The following is an 18,799-nucleotide window of genomic DNA, read 5'->3' as shown; positions in this document are numbered from 1 at the left end:
CCAGTGCTGCTTTAATTTCTGGACTAAGTGACTCTGAGTTAGTCCCAGAGACAGTGACAGAACATGATCTTAGAAGCTGTGTTCATGGAAAGCAAATTTAATGAATGAGTTTATGACTTGATGCATTCTGGTTAAAGAAATCCTAAAAAGTTGATTCTGTTCATCCGGACTTAGTGTTTTCACTGGGAGAAACGTTTCATCACTCCAATCTTCTTCAATCTCACCTGAATTCAGGTTTCCCAATCACCGTGATTGATCAATGCTTATGACAATTTGAATATTAATGATCAAGAAACTGACCTCACAGTCCATTGTTCATCAGTGATGCAAGTTTCGGTCCATATGCAAATGTACTGTTTATAAGGTCGAGGAAAGCTGCATTCAGCTGAGACTGAAGAAGATTGGAGTGATGAAATGTTTTTCTTTGAGGAAGTGCCACTAGTAGGCACAGTGTGAAGGGGAACGAGTTAAACTGTATGATTATCTATAGTGTTTAGAGCGTTTTAGAGTGTTTATCCCTGCTGTCTAACATTTTCTGATATGGAACCCGACGTATTAGCCAGAGGTCCCTTTACTACGGTTCGGAGCTGCAGACCTGTTTTATATACGCACAGAATAGTTTTCTATACGAAATCGCTGCAAAAAGTGCAGCCTTACCTAATGTCCTTAAACCTTAACTAATAGTAATAAATCACACAGCAATAGTACATTCATGTAGTTGTAAAAAGTGCGTCAATATATTAAGTACTCCTAAGTATTCAGAATATGTTACTCTTATTGAGTAATGTAACGGAATACGTTACAAAATACATTTTGGGGCATGTATTCTGTAATCTGTAGTGGAATACATTTTAAAAGTAACCTTCCTAACACTGACTAAGAGTGAGCACAGCCTAAGTGGAAAACTGGAACTCAAAGGCCTGGGCTCCCATTTTTTTGGGATTCTCCAAGTTGCCCAAAGTCTATCAAGGTAGGCTAACTCTGTCATTAGTTACTCACAAACTGGTGAGTTGGCTGTTGTAGGTGTTGGTGTAGTAACACTCTAGATAAAGTCAAAATAAAAGCTTATTAGTGAACAATATTAATACAGTAAATAACTGTTGACATTAAAACAAAGAAAAGTTGTACTCACTGACATCAACACTCACAACTATGCATCGAAGCTCAGAGTGATACTTGGTTCCACTGTGGAAATAAATGAGCTTATTCTTTACATTTTTGAAGATAAGCAAAGAAAGAACCTTGAATACAGACAATATCTTTCAAAGTTTAGAATAGTTCATGGAAATCTGATGTTTTGTTTTGTTTTTCACATTTGAGTTCATGATTGAAATACAAGTAGAAAGTGACCTTCAGCCTTTCCAGATATGCAGCAGTTAACAATATCTTAACTGGGAATGTTTAATAGTACACTGCAGACTCTTTAAAGAAGATATTATTATTGTTAGCACTTGTATCTTGTACCCCACTTTTCAGTTATTTGTTTGTACAAAATGTTTGGAATCATGTATGATTTTCGTTCCACTTCTCACGTGTGCACCACTTTGTATTGGTCTTTCACGTGGAATTCCACTAAAATTGATTCATGTTTGTGGCTGTAATGTGAAAAAATGTGGAAAAGTACAAGGAGGCCGAATACTTTTGCAATCCACTGTATCTATATGGATGGGTGATGGGTAAACACAGACAGGCTAACAGACCGGAGAATGCTCACTCGCCGGACCAAAGCACAGCGAGGTCCAAGCGGCGGGAAGCTTGCGAAGCGGGCAAGACGCTGAGAGAACACAGGCCGATCACCACACACACAAATGTAAGCTCAATCGGCAAAGGAGACCAACTAGGGGAGACTGGGGCCGAGAGAAAACTAAGGGGACCCAAGCTCAGGGAAATGACTGGGGAGAGGCTAGCGTCCAGGGAGGCTGCCGAAACAGGCAGGGACCTTTACTTGAACTCTGGGGTGTGGCCGGGCAAGCCGGAGTGTCTTAATGAAGAAGTATCCATGTGCCACGACCAAGGGGGGTCATACCCCGTACATATGGAATATGTAACGGTGTGGAGAGATAGTCTCGATATACTAGAGAACTTCAATGCCTCTTCACCTACAAACAAAGGAACATGTTTTTGTAATGACATATTTGTAATGTTTCAGCAACTATGAACCCAGATTGTTTTTATTTTCCATTTGGCATCTCATTCCTTTCTTAATTACATTTTTTCCACTTAAGGGAGTTTGTGTCTGGTTTTAAGTTACTCATGTACTTTTTGTTGCATGAAAATAAAGTCATACAGCTATTGTACCTGTCTTGTTAAACCTGTTTTGAGTGTAAAAGCTTGAGACTTGACCTAGAGTATCAGCTCTCAAATAGAAATCATGATTACACAAAATAAGTTGTGTAATCACAACAAGAGTAAACACAATGAGAACAAACATTGGAGTATCTTTTGTCAGGTAACAATTTTGACCTTTGAGTGATGAACTTTATCCAGCCAATAACTTGTAGATTCAGGTTTTTAGATCAAAATAAAATTAAACAACTCAGAGAGATTCACTGGAAAGTGTTTATTGAACAGAATCATATAGAAAGCAAAAAAGAATGTCACACTACACAGAATAGCAAGACAACACAAATCATCAAACTGTCCAGTTTCTATCAACTATTTGCCACATTCTTGTCAAAATAGGCCATAGACTGTCAGAGTATCTCTGCCCCTCTGTTTATTTATAGGTGTTTAATAAAAACTAACATTTTTATTAATTTTATTGCTATGTCTGGTTTTTGCTATTTTATTACTATATTTATGTTTGTATTGAACAGCACTTTGGTCTACCAGGTGTATTTTTAAAGTGCTATATAAATGAAAGACAATGATATATTTTAGCTGTTTTTATGACTTTCCATACCCTTTTGCACGGCCCATTTTTCACGTGTTCAATATTTTTTCCCTGTGTTATTCCTCATGGACAACTGTGGTTTCATTTCTTTGCATGTGTGGATTGGACGGAGTGTTACCAATATCTGGTGAGAATTTCATGTCAATAGCAGCTCTGTTGTCATCTGTAGTGTTGTTATTCATTACTTATTTTAGCCACTGTATTTCTAATAGCAACAACTGATTAGAGAAGGTATAACATGAAAGAAAGAGGACAGTCATTTAACAACCATCACATAAAAAATTAAAATGTGAAATAAATGATTAACAATAATAAACTTCATTCGATTTCATTCAATATTAAAGAAGAACAAAAATGAATGAGTAAATAAACTTAATAAACAGAGAGAATTCAAGAGTTTCCTGCAGGTAGATGTTCGTGTTTTAAAATTAGGTGGTGGCACACTCATCTGTACTGGCTGCTTTTGAGGTCTGGTGCGGTATCTTCTGGTCCTGTCAGCACATGGATAAAAAGGAACAGTGAGCTTCAGTTGTTACTGTCATTAATCATGACTACTAATGCAAACTTTCCCTGAGTTGTAAAAAGAAATTATGTGATACTGTGAGAGGTTCTGTGGCTTTATAAGAATCGACCAACCTCAGGTAGCAATGCGTCCACATTCACCTGAGACAGAAACAAAGACTCACCATTATATTGATAGCAAGAAGAGTTGACTGTTAATGTATATACACATAGACGCATAGATACTTACTTATTAAGGATAAGAGTTGAAAGTAAAGGTCCCATGATCAGAATAACTGAAAGAAATAGAAAACAAAAAACACTGAAAGTTAAAAGTGCTAATCTTGATTAAAAATGTTTATCAACAATGGCTTGTGTGACACTTCAAAACTGGTGTACTAGCTGGAGGGGTAAATGAAAGAGTTGTAGTTGCTTTACTGGTGTGAGTTGCTGCAGTTGTAGTAGTTGCTTTGCTGGTGTGAGTTGCTGCAGTTGTAGTAGTTGCTTTACTGGTGTGAGTTGCTGCAGTTGTAGTAGTTTCTCCACTTGTTTGAATTGCTCCAGTTGTAGTAGTTGCTTTACTGGTGTGAGTTGCTGCAGTTGTAGTAGTTGCTTTACTGGTGTGAGTTGCTGCAGTTGTAGTAGTTTCTTCACTTGTTTGAATTGCTCCAGTTGTAGTAGTTTCTTCACTTGTTTGAATTGCTCCAGTTGTATAAGTTGCTTCACTGGTGAGAGTTGCTGCAGTTGTAGTAGTTTCTCCACTTGTTTGAATTGCTCCAGTTGTAGTAGTTTCTTCACTTGTTTGAATTGCTCCAGTTGTATAAGTTGCTTCACTGGTGAGAGTTGCTGCAGTTGTAGTAGTTTCTCCACTTGTTTGAATTGCTCCAGTTGTATAAGTTGCTTCACTGGTGAGAGTTGCTCCAGTTGTAGTAGTTTCTTCACTTGTTTGAATTGCTCCAGTTGTAGAAGCTTCTCCACTTGTTTGAATTGCTCCAGTTGTAGTAGTTTCTCCACTTGTTTGAATTGCTCCAGTTGTAGTAGTTTCTCCACTTGTTTGAATTGCTCCAGTTGTAGAAGCTTCTCCACTTGTTTGAATTGCTCCAGTTGTAGTAGTTTCTCCACTTGTTTGAATTGCTCCAGTTGTAGAAGCTTCTCCACTTGTTTGAATTGCTCCAGTTGTAGTAGTTTCTCCACTTGTTTGAATTGCTCCAGTTGTAGTAGTTTCTTCACTTGTTTGAATTGCTCCAGTTGTAGAAGCTTCTCCACTTGTTTGAATTGCTCCAGTTGTAGTAGTTTCTCCACTGGTAAGAGTTGCTGCAGTTGTAGTAGTTGCTTCACTGGTAAGAGTTGCTGCAGTGGTCGTTGCTATAATTATTTCTGACTCTGTGAATCAAGTTAAGTAGAGATGTTAAATTAAATACATGAATTGGGTAAATCAGTAGCAAAATGTAAGACTTGGGAGAAAAGGGTAACGGCTTTGCTCACTGTTTCCAACGCTCACAATGACGCATCGAAGCTCTGAGTAGTACTTGGTTCCACTGTGGCTATAAATTAATGTAGATACATCATTATTTGTGTTACAAATTGTAATTTTTTTTCAATTATTTTGGTTCCCAAAGTATTTACATTCATTCTTAAGCTTGTAAATAATTAATGGTTTATCAGATTTAAAAATATGGTGCTGTACAGTTTAGCAGAGCTCAAAGAATTTTAGTCACACAGTGCTTAATGGATTTATTAAATCACCACCTAATGTAATCTTTATGGCACAGCTGTCTTATCATTTTCTATTTCTTTCTTATTAAGATGCCAAGTTATAGTCATTTGCTTGCATTGGCCAACAGCAGAAGGAGAGAAGTCTGTCCATCCATCTTTTGCCTGTAGCTTTTTCAGACTGAGCTCACCTAGGTCTCATGGGCTAAGGCCTAGCCACCAGATACTCACCCTGGAGTCTCTTCCCCAAACCTGGCTCCAGGGTAGGACCCTGGTAATCCTGTCCTAGGCAGGGTGCACCTGGACCTTTGGCTTTTTGCTCAACATAGGGGGTTGTCTGAATTTAAGTGTGGCCAAAAACATGCACTTTATTTGCCTAATAAATACTAATTAATAATTGTTTATAGATGTTTTTGGCAGGTTTCTAAAATATTTATGGTTTTTTTTTTGTTTGTTTTTATGATAGCTGGTCTAATAAATTTTTTAAGTATTGTAGACATTTCCAGGACTTCATGTCATCTTCTGGCTCCAACTGTAACCTCAAAAGATGAAAAAGTTTACTGGAAAAAAAAGTCAGATTTGTGCAAAATTTCAAATGTGAAAATACATGTTAAAAATAATCAAGTAAACAAGCAAACACTTCTAGACAGTGTAGATTTCATATAAAGACAAACATCAAAACAGGTCATTTTATAAAATCTGCAAGAAGTTCACTCTTAAAAAAGTTTAAACTTCAACACAGCCAAGCTTTCTTATACTTTCTTTAAGCAGTCTCAAGGAATGGTTCTCCGGGCTTCTTGAAGGACAGTCAAAGCTCTTTTTTGAATGTCGGCTACCATCTAATCCATTCTCTGTCAAGGTGATCCCACACTGCTTCTGTAATATCGAGGCCTGGGCTCTGGGGCGCAAATTGATGACTGACAGTTTTCCTTGGTGCGTTTTTTACTGCAATGTGTTTGGGATTATTGTTGTACTCAAAAATGAATTTGTTGTTAACCAGAAACTTTTCAAATGGCTTTGTGTTGTTGAGCAAAATCTGCTGATACTTTTCTGTATTCTTAACTCCTTCACTTTGGACCACACATGTGGTGCCAAACCATAATAGAGATGTCAGTATTTTTGCAAATACTCCTGATCACCTCCATCAAATTTGGATTAATAACTGCTTTTTAGTGCAGTTCTTTTGCAGTTTGGTATACATCAGCCCTTTTTGTCTGTGTTTTGAGTAGAAAGCTCAACTGAATGGCTAGATGCAAACCATGATTTTCAAATAATATTCATGTACTTTCGATAGATTTTTAAGCCTGTAAAATAATTAAGGGTGCACCACACATCAAGCTTAGACATTCAAAGTTTGAGTCTCATAGCTATCTGAGAATTGTCTTGTTGGTGCAAAAATACTATTTTATTTCTGTCAAACTATGTTATCTTTGGCATTTTTTATAGAATCAATTGAAGAAATAGAAAAAAAATATGTGTTTTTGAAACAGGATGCTAGTATAGCAAAGAGCCTAAAGATACAATTGAAAACTCGCTATTGGGGAGTACAGCTAGATACTTACTACTTCCTTGAGTTGGGATGTAGCCATAATGCTTTGATAATTCATAGATCATTACTCTGGAAATGGTCAGGTACAAGGGCTAAACTGAAAATTTGTGAAAAACCAGCCAATGTGTTAAGAAAACTTTAAAAGACCTCCAGAAAACCTGGAGAACACTTACTTAGAAAATAAGAAAGCCCTTCTACTCGAAACCTCCTTATAAGCAAAATATGAAATAAGAGCTAGTCAGGACTTTTGCACAGTACTGTATAAATCAAGTTACTTACTTGGAGTCTGCCTGTATAACAAAGCAGAATGGATAGCTTCCACCATATTCTCTTACAGACGGCATCCATCTCAGACTGAACTCCGCTGGTCCCGTTTTAATCACAGTTACATTAGATGGACCGGTGAACAGCAGCTCAGAGATCCTTCAGCAAAGAGAAAAGCAAAACACCTATTTACAAAGATGTATTATGAATTCAATATTAGCTGTAATAGAGACAAATAATATCATTCCTTTGTCACATTCTTCGCTACCTTGTGAAATCAGATTGCTCAACTAATTACCTGGAAAATCATTACCAACTTCCACAGATGATTTGTAGAGATATATCTCTAACAAGTTCAGCCCTGGAGATCTTATTAACCTTTTCCTTTCACTTACAACAATCCACATTTTCATGCCTTATACCGGCCCTTCAAAAAAAAAAAAAAACTTTTTTTTTTCAAATAATGCTACCAGACACATCTTTTTCCAATAACATGATGAATTGAAGGTGGTGTGACTTTCATTTTGGTGGGGGAGGACCCCTTTCTGCAAGCTGCACTACATGAGGGACATTTCCATTAGGAGGCAAGATAAAGATCACTATTTTACATGTTTATAGTGAAATAAATGTATATTAAAAAATACTTGTATGTGCATGAATATGTTAAGAAGCATATTTGATTGTTTGTTCTACTTTTTAAAATTTATGTATACAGTAAAACTGTTAATTTTCATTCGTTGCCTCAAGGCAACACTGCGCAGTTAGCCCAATTTTTTTCAGGCAATATAATGCATTTGCATATGTTTGTAGAGATGTGTTTGTGTGCATTTATATGATCATAGTCAATGTTTTTTACTTTACAATCTACTCATAATTACAGGACATGGATGTAAATACCTTTTATCTAAGGAAACCAAGGGAATGTGCACTTTCTGTCCTCAGAAAGTGAGGACAGTGAGCTTTCAGGGAGTGAAATTGAAGTAGAGGAGTGAATCCCTGAATGAGGTTTGCGGGACACTTAGGAGCTCAGGAGTCAGTTGGTAAAGTAACTGTGTCTGTGTGTGTGTGCTAGTGCCCACATAGCAAGCAGGTCTGGCCAGGATCTGGTATCAAGTCGGCACTGCTGGCCGACTTCCGGCATGATAAGACATATGTCATCCAGATGTGGGCCAGGCCTGGCATAGATGGCACTGTCTATGTGATGGCATGCCATATCTGGCTTGATTGTGGCTTGGTTTATGTGGCCCAGGCCTAGAGAAAACAGGTCTGGTCCAGATCTGGCATCAAGCTGGCACTTCTGACTGACTGGTGTTTTGGCAGAGTGTATGTCAACCAGATGTGTGCCAGGTCTGGCAATGATGCCACTGTTTATGCGATGGCATGCCATATCTCAGGTGGTAGAGCAGGTTACAAACTGATCGGAAGCTTAGCGGTTTGATCCCTGGCTCCTCCAGTCTGCATGTCAAGAGTGTGAATGTGTATGAATGTAGTTAGGAAGCATTCCGTTAAGCAAAAGTGGGTGAATGTGGCAAGTTGTATAGAGCAGTTTGAGCAATCTAGGAGAGTAGAAAAGCGCTATATAAAAATCAGTCCATTCACTGTCTGAACAGAGTTTCGGCATGTTACTTTTGCACTGTTTTGCATGTTCTGGCACATGTTGTTATTGCATGGCTTGATTAAGGTAGACATTAGGCTGACATCTGGGGCCAGAGCTGAAACCGTTCTGGGCCAGCAGTGTGTCTACAACTGGCCCGTGGCTGCACACCACCTACAGATAGCCCACATACCGCAATGAATGATGGCCCTTTGGTGGCCCAGATCAGGTTTGCCAGAGATAATCCACACGTGGGCCAGCACAGGACAACCAGGTTGTCTGAAACTGGCCTTGTGCTGGCCCATGTGTGGGCCACCACTGGCAAACCAGGTCTGGGCCACCAAAGGGCCGTCATTCTTTGCGGTATGTGGGCCATGTGTAAGCACATTGTGTGGACCAGATCCGTGCCATACCAATTTTGCTGTGTATGTGCGTGTGTGGACGTGTACGTATTACTTATTATTGTGGGGACACAAATTTGTTTACACACTCCCATTGTGAGGTCTCGCCTACTTTATGGGGACAAATTGCAAGGTAAATTGTTTAATTTTAGGGTAAAAGTTGAGTCAGGGTTAGGGTAAGAATCAGGCAGGGACTTGTGATGGGTAGAGTCTGGATAAGTCTCCAGGAAATGAATGTACACTTAAAATGATGACAGAGGTCAGTAATTTGCACCAGAGGTACAGTTGAACTGTGAGAGACAGAATGTGAAAAAAAAAAAAATCCATGAATTCACATGGTAGGATTTGTAAAGAATTTATTTGTAAATCAGGGTGGAAAATAAGTATTTGGTCAATAACAAAAATACAACTCAATACTTTGTAACATAACCTTTGTTGGCAATAACAGAGGTCAAACGTTTACTATAGGTCTTTACCAGGTTTGCACACACAGTAGCTGGTATTTTGGCCCATTCCTCCATGCAGATCTTCTCGAGAGCAGTGATGTTTTGGGGCTGTCGCCGAGCAACACGGACTTTCAACTCCCGCCACAGATTTTCTATGGGGTTGAGGTCTGGAGACTGGCTAGGCCACTCCAGGACTTTCAAATGCTTCTTAGGGAGCCACTCCTTTGTTGCCTGGGCGGTGTGTTTTGGATCATTGTCATGTTGGAAGACCCAGCCTCGTTTCATCTTCAAAGTTCTCACTGATGGAAGGAGGTTTTGGCTCAAAATCTCACGATACATGGCCCCATTCATTCTGTCCTTAACACGGATCAGTCGTCCTGTCCCCTTGGCAGAAAAACAGCCCCATAGCATGATGTTTCCACCCCCATGCTTCACAGTAGGTATGGTGTTCTTGGGATGTAACTCAGTATTCTTCGTCCTCCAAACATGACGAGTTGAGTTTATACCAAAAAGTTCTACTTTGGTTTCATCTGACCACATGACATTCTCCCAATCCTCTGCTGTATCATCCATGTGCTCTCTGGCAAACTTCAGATGGGCCTGGACATGCACTGGCTTCAGCAGCGGGACACGTCTGGCACTGCGGGATTTGATTCCCTGCCGTTGTAGTGTGTTACTGATGGTGACCTTTGTTACTTTGGTCCCAGCTCTCTGCAGGTCATTCACCAGGTCCCCCCGTGTGGTTCTGGGATCTTTGCTCACCGCTCTCATGTTCATTTTCACCCCACGGGATGAGATCTTGCGTGGAGCCCCAGATCGTGGGAGATTATCAGTGGTCTTGTATGTCTTCCATTTTCTGATGATTGCTCCCACAGTTGATTTTTTCACACCAAGCTGCTTGCCTATTGTAGATTCACTCTTCCCAGTCTGGTGCAGGTCTACAATACTTTTCCTGGTGTCCTTCGAAAGCTCTTTGGTCTTGGCCATGGCGGAGTTTGGAGTCTGACTGTTTGAGGCTGTGGACAGGTGTCTTTTATACAGATGATGAGTTCAAACAGGTGCCATTCATACAGGTAACAAGTGGGGGACAGAAAAGCGTCTTACAGAAGACGTTACAGGTCTGTGAGAGCCAGAGATTTTCCATGTTTGAGGTGACCAAATACTTATTTTCCACCCTAATTTACGAATAAATTCTTTACAAATCTTACCATGTGAATTCATGGATTTTTTTTTTCACATTCTGTCTCTCACAGTTGAAGTGTACCTCTGGTGCAAATTACTGACCTCTGTCATCATTTTAAGTGGGGGAACTTGCACAATCGGTGGCTGACTAAATACTTTTTTGCCCCACTGCAGGTTAATGCAATGTCCCAAAAAGTGATGGAAACACAATGTGTGTGCGCGCGCACGCATGCATGGGGTTAGGGTCAAATGTTGGATGTATTTTGGTGTTTTATTGTTCTGTGAAATGTTTACATTGTTTATTTGTTGTTTATTTATTTGTTTATCCTTGTTGTACTAATACAACTTATTATGGAATAACTTGGCATTTTACTACTCTTGTTGCACAGTGTTGCCTTGAAGCAACAAACCAATATTCGTTTTGGGGGGGGGGGGGGGCAGGGTGTCAAATTTTATGATTGATATATTATTAGGGACCCTAAAGCTCCCCCAAATAGGGTGAAATATCATTTTCTCAAAAAATTAAAAAGTCATGCAGTAGAGGGTTAAGCAGTCTCAAGGAATGGTTCTCCGGGCTTCTTGAAGGACAGTCAAAGCTCTTTTTTGAATGTCGGCTACCATCTAATCCATTCTCTGTCAAGGTGATCCCACACTGCTTCTGTAATATCGAGGCCTGGGCTCTGGGGCGCAAATTGATGACTGACAGTTTTCCTTGGTGCGTTTTTTACTGCAATGTGTTTGGGATTATTGTTGTACTCAAAAATGAATTTGTTGTTAACCAGAAACTTTTCAAATGGCTTTGTGTTGTTGAGCAAAATCTGCTGATACTTTTCTGTATTCTTAACTCCTAACCATAATAGAGATGTCAGTATTTTTGCAAATAGCCATAGGTACCACTGTTGTGCCTCTCTCCTGATCACCTCCATCAAATTTGGATTAATAACTGCTTTTTAGTGCAGTTCTTTTGCAGTTTGGTATACATCAGCCCTTTTTGTCTGTGTTTTGAGTAGAAAGCTCAACTGAATGGCTAGATGCAAACCATGATTTTCAAATAATATTCATGTACTTTCGATAGATTTTTAAGCCTGTAAAATAATTAAGGGTGCACCACACATCAAGCTTAGACATTCAAAGTTTGAGTCTCATAGCTATCTGAGAATTGTCTTGTTGGTGCAAAAATACTATTTTATTTCTGTCAAACTATGTTATCGTTGGCATTTTTTATGGAATCAATTGAAGAAATAGAAAAAAATTATGTGTTTTTGAAACAGGATGCTAGTATAGCAAAGAGCCTAAAGATACAATTGAAAACTTGCTACAGGGGAGTACAGCTACTACTTCCTAGAGTTGGGATGTAGCCATAATGCTTTGATAATTCATAGATCATTACTCTGGAAATGGTCAGGTACAAGGGCTAAACTGAAAATTTGTGAAAAACCAGCCAATGTGTTAAGACTTTAAAAGGCCTCCAGAAAACCTGGAGAACACTTACTTAGAAAATAAGAAAGCCCTTCTACTCGAAACCGCCTTATAAGCAAAATATGAAATAAGAGCTAGTCAGGACTTTTGCACAGTACTGTATAAATCAAGTTACTTACTTGGAGTCTGCCTGTATAACAAAGCAGAATGGATAGCTTCCACCATATTCTCTTACAGACGGCATCAATCTCAGACTGAACTCCGCTGGTCCCGTTTTAATCACAGTTACATTAGATGGACCAGTGAACAGCAGCTCAGACATCCTTCAGCAAAGAGAAAAGCAAAACACCTATTTACAAAGATGTATTATGAATTCAATATTAGCTGTAATAGAGACAAATAATATCATTCCTTTGTCACATTCTCCGCTACCTTGAGAAATCAGATTGCTCAACTAATCACCTGGAAAATCATTACCAACTTCCACAGATGATTTGTAGAGATATATCTCTAACAAGTTCAGCCCTGGAGATCTTATTAACCTTTCCCTTTCACTTACGTAGAGTTTGTTGTCTCTGCAGTGATGTTAATTTCCAGAGTCTGATTGGCCCTGTTGTAGAGCTGAGCACCGTTGGCTGGTGTTGGAGACAGGAACTTGGGCAAAAACTCTCCTTCTGCACAGGATGTCACAGCAGTAGTCACTGAAACAATACATAAAACAAATTTGTAAGTCATACTGACATTTTTATACTGAAATAAACTGCCCACTTCAGGTCAGGGATGCATTACTACCCAGGTGGTGGAGTATAAGAGGTCTTGCTCATGAGTGAGGACCTAGTGGAGAATATAGACTGACAGGTTTTGGGTACACCAATGTGTTATGGTGAAGAGAGCTGAGCATGAATGTGAAGCTGTCAGTTTACCAGTGATTCTATTTTACTACCCTCAGCTAGATTGTAGATATAAGCAGTTAGAAATTAGTTTTCTTCAAAGGGGGCTGGGCTCTACTTTAGGGGAGTACAGCCTTTAATCTTCCTATTGAAAGCAGCATCTTGTGATGGTCCGGGTATGGGTATTTGACTGGGGTGAGTCTGGACTTCTCCCCTAAAGTCATTTTAAAATGACTTTACTTGGCCCCTTTAAATCAGTGTAGTCTGTAATAGGAAATGATGTCATCACTAGACAGGAAGTCAGTCATTTGAGGAGGCTTGTGCAGCATGGTGACCTTAGCTAATTAAACCCAGTGGCATCCACATATTTTCTGCAAATTTCATAATACAAACAGATGATTTATGCTTGTAATCGCTCATTGAGTTACACAAATTAAAGGTGCAAGCAATTCATTACAGCAAGAGTTGTTATTATCATAATTTAATATGTATGATGTAAACCATCCCCTTACAGTCAACTCCCAGCTTTGTGTTTTTAATGAAACTGTAGAGGATTGAATTCTTTTTGTCAGTGTCTGTCTGTGACACAGTTTAAGCTAGTGATGCAACCTTGGACAGACAATGTTTTCACTCCCTGTGAAGATCAGCCCAAATATATACAATATTTTAAATTCAGTGCATATCACTGATGTTGCCAAATATTTAAATATTTATAAAATATGAAAACTTTATAATGTAGACATATACCTCTCAAAATAAATTGGACTGGCACTTTGCTGATAGCATCATTGGTTGTTATTTTTGTCTCTGTCCCATTAGTTTGAGTCAGTGTGATGTTCTTTATGGGGAAGTCCTCCATCATCAGCTGTACTACATACAAGCCTTCAGTAGTGCTGTTGGTGGGGCTGAATGACAGAGTACAAGATGACTGCAAGAGGACAGAAAAAGGACATGTGGTCAAAGTAGCCTAATAAGTTAGTTTTGGGCCAACTATCCTCTAAATGAAAGCCATACTCACTGGTAAAATGGTAAGGAAAGATGGCAAATTGCACGGCTGACACTCTGATGTGTTTCCAAATCTGCATTTAACCTTGTCCCCATCAGGATCAAACATCAACAAGGTGAAATTCATCTGACAGTTTGAAGGAACTCTGTGAATTATAAATATCCACTTAATTAAGCAGCTCAACTGGAACAGTTTTTGGTTAGCAACTTTATTGAAGAGCAGTAAGTTTTTACTGAGCTTATTCATGGACACTAAACATAAAGTTAGTAGTTTCTCTTTGGTGTCAAAAAGGTTTGTTAGTCAGCAGTCATTGAATTGACCAATGCTAGAAACACTGGAAAAGTACAAAGCACTCAGAGAAGCTCTAAGAAGAAGAATTGTACATTGGGAAGGTTACGTGGAAGCATTTCGAAAAAATACAGATTCCAATATCTGTGTTGATATGTTGATGTTGATGTAATGATAGGGTTTACCAGCAGGGGACACTGTATTTAAGAAAGCTCATGAATGCCTCGGGGGGAGCACATAAAAGAAGACTGGTCTGTGACGTTGCATAATGATTAGTGATGGGATTTCCGGCTCTTTTTAGAGAACTGGCTCTTTCAGCTCTGAACCGGCTCTTCAGGTTGTTTTGTTGTTTCAATTAATTTATTATTAACAACAATATAAAATTATGCACAAGGAATTACTAATGTTTTATTTATATATAAATATTTACGGTGGCCCCTAAAGACAAAGCACGTACAAACTCCAAAAAACATTTCTAGCGTTAACTGAACTTCAAAAGCAGAGCTGCCTAGATCACTTAAATTACATATGAAAGCATATGTGTATTGTTTGTGTATTTATACACAAGCACTCATATATATTCAAATAATTAAAAAAAAAAAAGTTCATTTACCTGTTATTACCACACACCAAATCCAGTCATTGGTACTTGCTGGCTTGTGTAGCCACTTCTTAACAAAAGCACAACACTGCGCCGAGCATCCTGGAGCACTTCTGTTGTCTTTTGTACGTGTTTTGAGTTTTTACATGCTTTGCGGTTTGTATGTGCTTTGTCTCTAGGGTCCACCGTAAATATACTTTTATTTATTCACTCCACATAAAATGTAATAAATAAATCATATAATACAAAAACCAACTATTTACATTTCAACTTTTAACTATCCATCCATCCATTCACTTCCACTTATCCTTTTCAGGGTCGCGGGAGGCGCTGGAGCCTATCCCAGCTCTCATAGGGCGAGAGGCAGGGTACACCTTGGACAGGTCGCCAGTCTGTCGCAGGGCTAACACACAAGGACAGACAACCATTTACATTCACTCGCACATTCACACCTAGTGGCAAGTTGGATTATCCAATTAACCTATCCCCACAAGCTGCATGTCCTTGGACGGTGGGAGGAAGCCGGAGTACCCGGAGAGAACCCACGCAAACATGGGGAGAACATGCAAACTCCACACAGAAAGACCCCGGCCTGATGGTGGAATTGAACTCAGGACCTTCTTGCTGTGAGGCAACAGTGCTAACCACCGTGTCACTGTGCTGCCCTTTTAACTATTTAAATTTTCAGCTTTTTCCTTTAAACAAATTTAAAGTGAAACAACACAAAACACTGCAAACCACAACACAATTAAATATAAATTAAAATATGAACACAAAAAGAAGACGCATATTCTCTGTCATATGGACCTGCATGAATAAACTTTCTGAATCCTTTATCATCCGCAACTGAAAATAGTTGTGGATGATTACTATACCTTTCTAATGTGACGTTGTTGTCCCTGGCTCTCTTTCTCTGTCTCTGTCTCTCCCTCCCGCTCTGTTCCTGTGCTACTGCGAGTGTAACTACTGCCCCTCTCCCCTCTTCCCAGCACAAAGCACAGGGCTCGCGTGTGGAGTGAAGCGGGAAAAAAGTGTGAGAGAGAGGGTGAGAGAAAAACAAACAAACAAAAAAAACCCCACAGCTCGCGATAAGGAGCCGGCTCGCGTCGTTCACTTCAAAGATCCAGCTCTAAGAGCCATTTCGTTCGCGACCGACACTAATAATGATGTTAATAAAATGTTTGGAGCAGTAGTTCGCAAAGCATAAGTGGATGCTGTGTTATTTTTGACAAGTGCTATAAAGGCAACACAATATGATCAATTCAAACAACAGCATATATGTGCAAGTTATTTGGATATTTGTGGCAGGGATAGCTCAGTAGGTAAAGTGGTCACCCCATGATCGGAAGGTCGGGGGTTCGAATCCACTTAACGGCTACCCTGAGGTACCCCTGAGCAAGGTACCGTCCCTACACACTGCTCCCCGGGCGCCTGCTTAGTGGCTGCCCACTGCTTCACTGAGTGAATGGGTCAAATGCAGAGAAGAACAAGTAATTTCCCCATGGGGATCAATAAAGTATCCATCATTATTATTATTTCACCATTTTATAAAGATTTGGAGGAAGACCCAAATCACCCTCAGATCGGAAGAAAGTGGTTAGGATATACAGGAATGACCCAGTAACCACCTAGGTTCAAGCCTGACATGAATTGACAAAGTGTTTACCATGAATGAAGCCCCTGGTCTAAAATCCACAACTTCAAGTTCCAAGACAACCTCACTGACAAACCAAATGCCTTTTGGAGAAGAGTTTTAGAGTCAGATGATGCAAAGACTGAGCTATTTGGCTTCAATGAAAAGCGGTATGTGTGGAGGAGTAAAGGTAAGGCTTTCAAACTTAAGAACACTCCTAGGTTGTAGCATCATACTCTGGAATTGTTCTGCTTCCTGGTATATTGCACAAAGATAGAAGAAGGTGGACTACCTCCAAAACAAGATATTTTAGTTGTGTTGGGAATAAAACAGATGCAGATGTCAGTACAGCCCAGAGAAATGTGAAATGTTGTAATTTAATTTTAGGATAAATTGCACTATATAAAAGCACAGAGAGGGCCAAATCTAAAACACACACACACACACACACACACACACACACACACACACACACACACACACACACACACACACACACACACACACACACACACACACACAACGGTTTAAAGCTTTCAGCTGTAAAACAGTGACTCAAACAGTCAGCAAACTTACATCATAACTGGCAGGATGGCGGTCTGTGGAGATGAATTTTTTTTGCCAGTGTCGGAGCGGGTCCTCAGGTCTATCAGTGCTTCAGTTGTGATGTTGCTCATGACTCCATTCGTCTCGTTAGCACCAGAAGTCAAGCTACTGGCATACATCCAATTATCACCATGCAGCCTTCAGTAGAAATTTGTTGGAGATTGAGTTTTCACTATGTTGCATGGTGTATATTAGGTTTGTATTATACACTAGGACAATCAAACCTAATATAAAATGTGTTATTATATCATCAGAGTCAATCGCTTACTTTTCTTTTAATAAAGTTCATGTTTAGTTGAAATATTAAAGTTTAAGAGAAGGTTATTCCTAAGATGTACTCACATAACCAGGTGCACATCATTGTCAGGAACCTCACCGTAATAGATTTCCTCCATCTGGCACCACTCTCCACTGATTTCACTGATTTTGTTTAGCACATTTTCACAGCTGTTATTTTGGCAGTTATACAAGGAAGCATTGTAGCAGTAGCGGTTATTCAGTGTATAACGAACAGTCAGCTGTGGAAAAACAGCCAGTATGCTTTTACTAAAGGACAAGAAAATTTAAAAAAGTAAGAACATTTTACAAAAGAAAGCACACATACCATAGCAGATCCATTATCAGCGTCTTTTGTGTAGTATGTAGCTGTGCCATAAAATCCAGGATTCTGGTTTCTCAAGAAGAAAAAAGCCTGTGTGCTGCAAACCACGAAGAAGAGCAGCGGCAGCACAGAGCGCGACATAGTGAGTCTGTTTGTCTGTGGACAAGATAAGATGCACTTTTATCCTAAGCTGAGAAATTACTGTTACAACAGCCAAAATATCAAAATCAATGAAATATATAAAATATTACAGCTCAAAATAGCTCAAAGAGGTTAAAGAAGGGATGAAATACAAAAATTACAAGAGGTGAAAATAGAAAAACAATACCTCGCGAAACCACTTGAGTAAAACCTCGCTAAGCAAAATAAGCAACTGAAGTCAGTTATTTGTAACTACGAAGACAGCCTCTTTCTGACTGACTCATGTATTTTTAACATGGCACGTGATTTAGTTTACAGTATACAAGATTTTATTCCACATCAGTGAGAATTTCCAAGCCTGTAGGACTGAGGTCAGCAATGACAAATACTAATGTGCTGTGATTGCCTAATACAGGCGGCAGAAATTAGTTTTATTTGTACGTAATATGGTTGTCAAATGTTTTCTTTTGCCTAACAATTGATTTGATTGGTCAAATGTTTGTATTTTAATCTTTTCAGTCATTTTTCAAACAACTGCATTACCTGCATGTCTTTTGTGGCTGTTCAGTCAATTAATGTGAATTTCTGTGATAATTTCTGTGCAGACTTGTGATCAGTGAGAATAATTTAGGTTTTAAACACTGATATAATTTCCTGATTTGCAGCCACTGTGTATGTTTCAATATTTATCCTGCATAAATGTGGCACTATGCTTACTTACAAATTGACTTTAATTATTTCACTCCAAACTGTTAGCAGAATATTGTTACCCATCAATAAGGTGGGTCTTATTGAGAGGTAAATGCAGCATGTGAAAACACCTAATGCAATGCAATAAGGTGTTTATTCAGTTATGTTAAATAGTATTTTGTGTGTGTTTCTTTAGATAAGACAGCGAGACTTCGGTAAAGGGGTCTTTATGTCTTTTGTCCTTGACAAAGTGACACCAGCGATACCATGAAATGCTTGATCAGCACCCTTCAACGCACTTGGTCGCCACATTGTCGACATACATCAACACTTTATGTATACAGGTTTTTAACCTAGAGCTTCACTGTTTCCTAAACAAAC

The 18,799-nt window shown here is 39.1% G+C and overlaps 1 protein-coding gene across 3 annotated transcripts; it reads right to left on the bottom strand.

Annotated features, from left to right (window-relative positions):
• Positions 1–2,839: 2,839 nt before the first annotated feature.
• LOC113019414 (uncharacterized) lies at positions 2,840–17,981 on the bottom strand. Of its 3 annotated transcripts, none has more exons than XM_026163133.1 (14): positions 17,916–17,981; positions 17,591–17,743; positions 17,329–17,504; positions 16,957–17,124; positions 13,871–14,003; positions 13,600–13,780; positions 12,522–12,663; positions 12,142–12,285; positions 6,936–7,079; positions 4,880–4,938; positions 3,833–4,777; positions 3,645–3,690; positions 3,530–3,556; positions 2,840–3,384 (listed from the first exon to the last, which is right to left on the bottom strand). In XM_026163133.1, exons 2-13 carry the CDS (start codon positions 17,726–17,728, stop codon positions 3,553–3,555), a joined length of 2,280 nt encoding a protein of 759 aa, XP_026018918.1. In that variant the 5' UTR covers positions 17,729–17,743; positions 17,916–17,981; the 3' UTR covers positions 2,840–3,384; positions 3,530–3,552. The 3 variants fall into 3 exon arrangements, with proteins under 3 accessions (XP_026018918.1, XP_026018919.1, XP_026018920.1); XM_026163134.1 differs by having other exon boundaries at positions 4,013–4,777; XM_026163135.1 differs by lacking the exon at positions 17,916–17,981 and having other exon boundaries at positions 17,329–17,406; positions 17,591–17,619.
• Between the last annotated feature and the right edge of the window lie 818 nt (positions 17,982–18,799).

This window comes from Astatotilapia calliptera, chromosome 3 (assembly GCF_900246225.1).
Source record: "Astatotilapia calliptera chromosome 3, fAstCal1.2, whole genome shotgun sequence".
NCBI classification, from domain to species: Eukaryota; Metazoa; Chordata; class Actinopteri; order Cichliformes; family Cichlidae; genus Astatotilapia; species Astatotilapia calliptera.
The sequence above is the reverse complement of the archived record's forward strand: the minus strand, read 5'-3'. Positions and strand labels throughout refer to the sequence as shown.

Coding starts and splice junctions, on each gene's coding strand:
- LOC113019414 (XM_026163133.1), bottom strand. CDS start 17,728: ATGTCGCGCTCTGTGCTGCCGCTGCTCTTCTTCGTGGTTTGCAGCACA. Junction 17,125..17,328: donor AATGATGTGCACCTGGTTAT/GTGAGTACATCT, acceptor TTTCTACTGAAG/GCTGCATGGTGATAATTGGA. Junction 4,778..4,879: donor CATTGTGAGCGTTGGAAACA/GTGAGCAAAGCC, acceptor CTTGATTCACAG/AGTCAGAAATAATTATAGCA.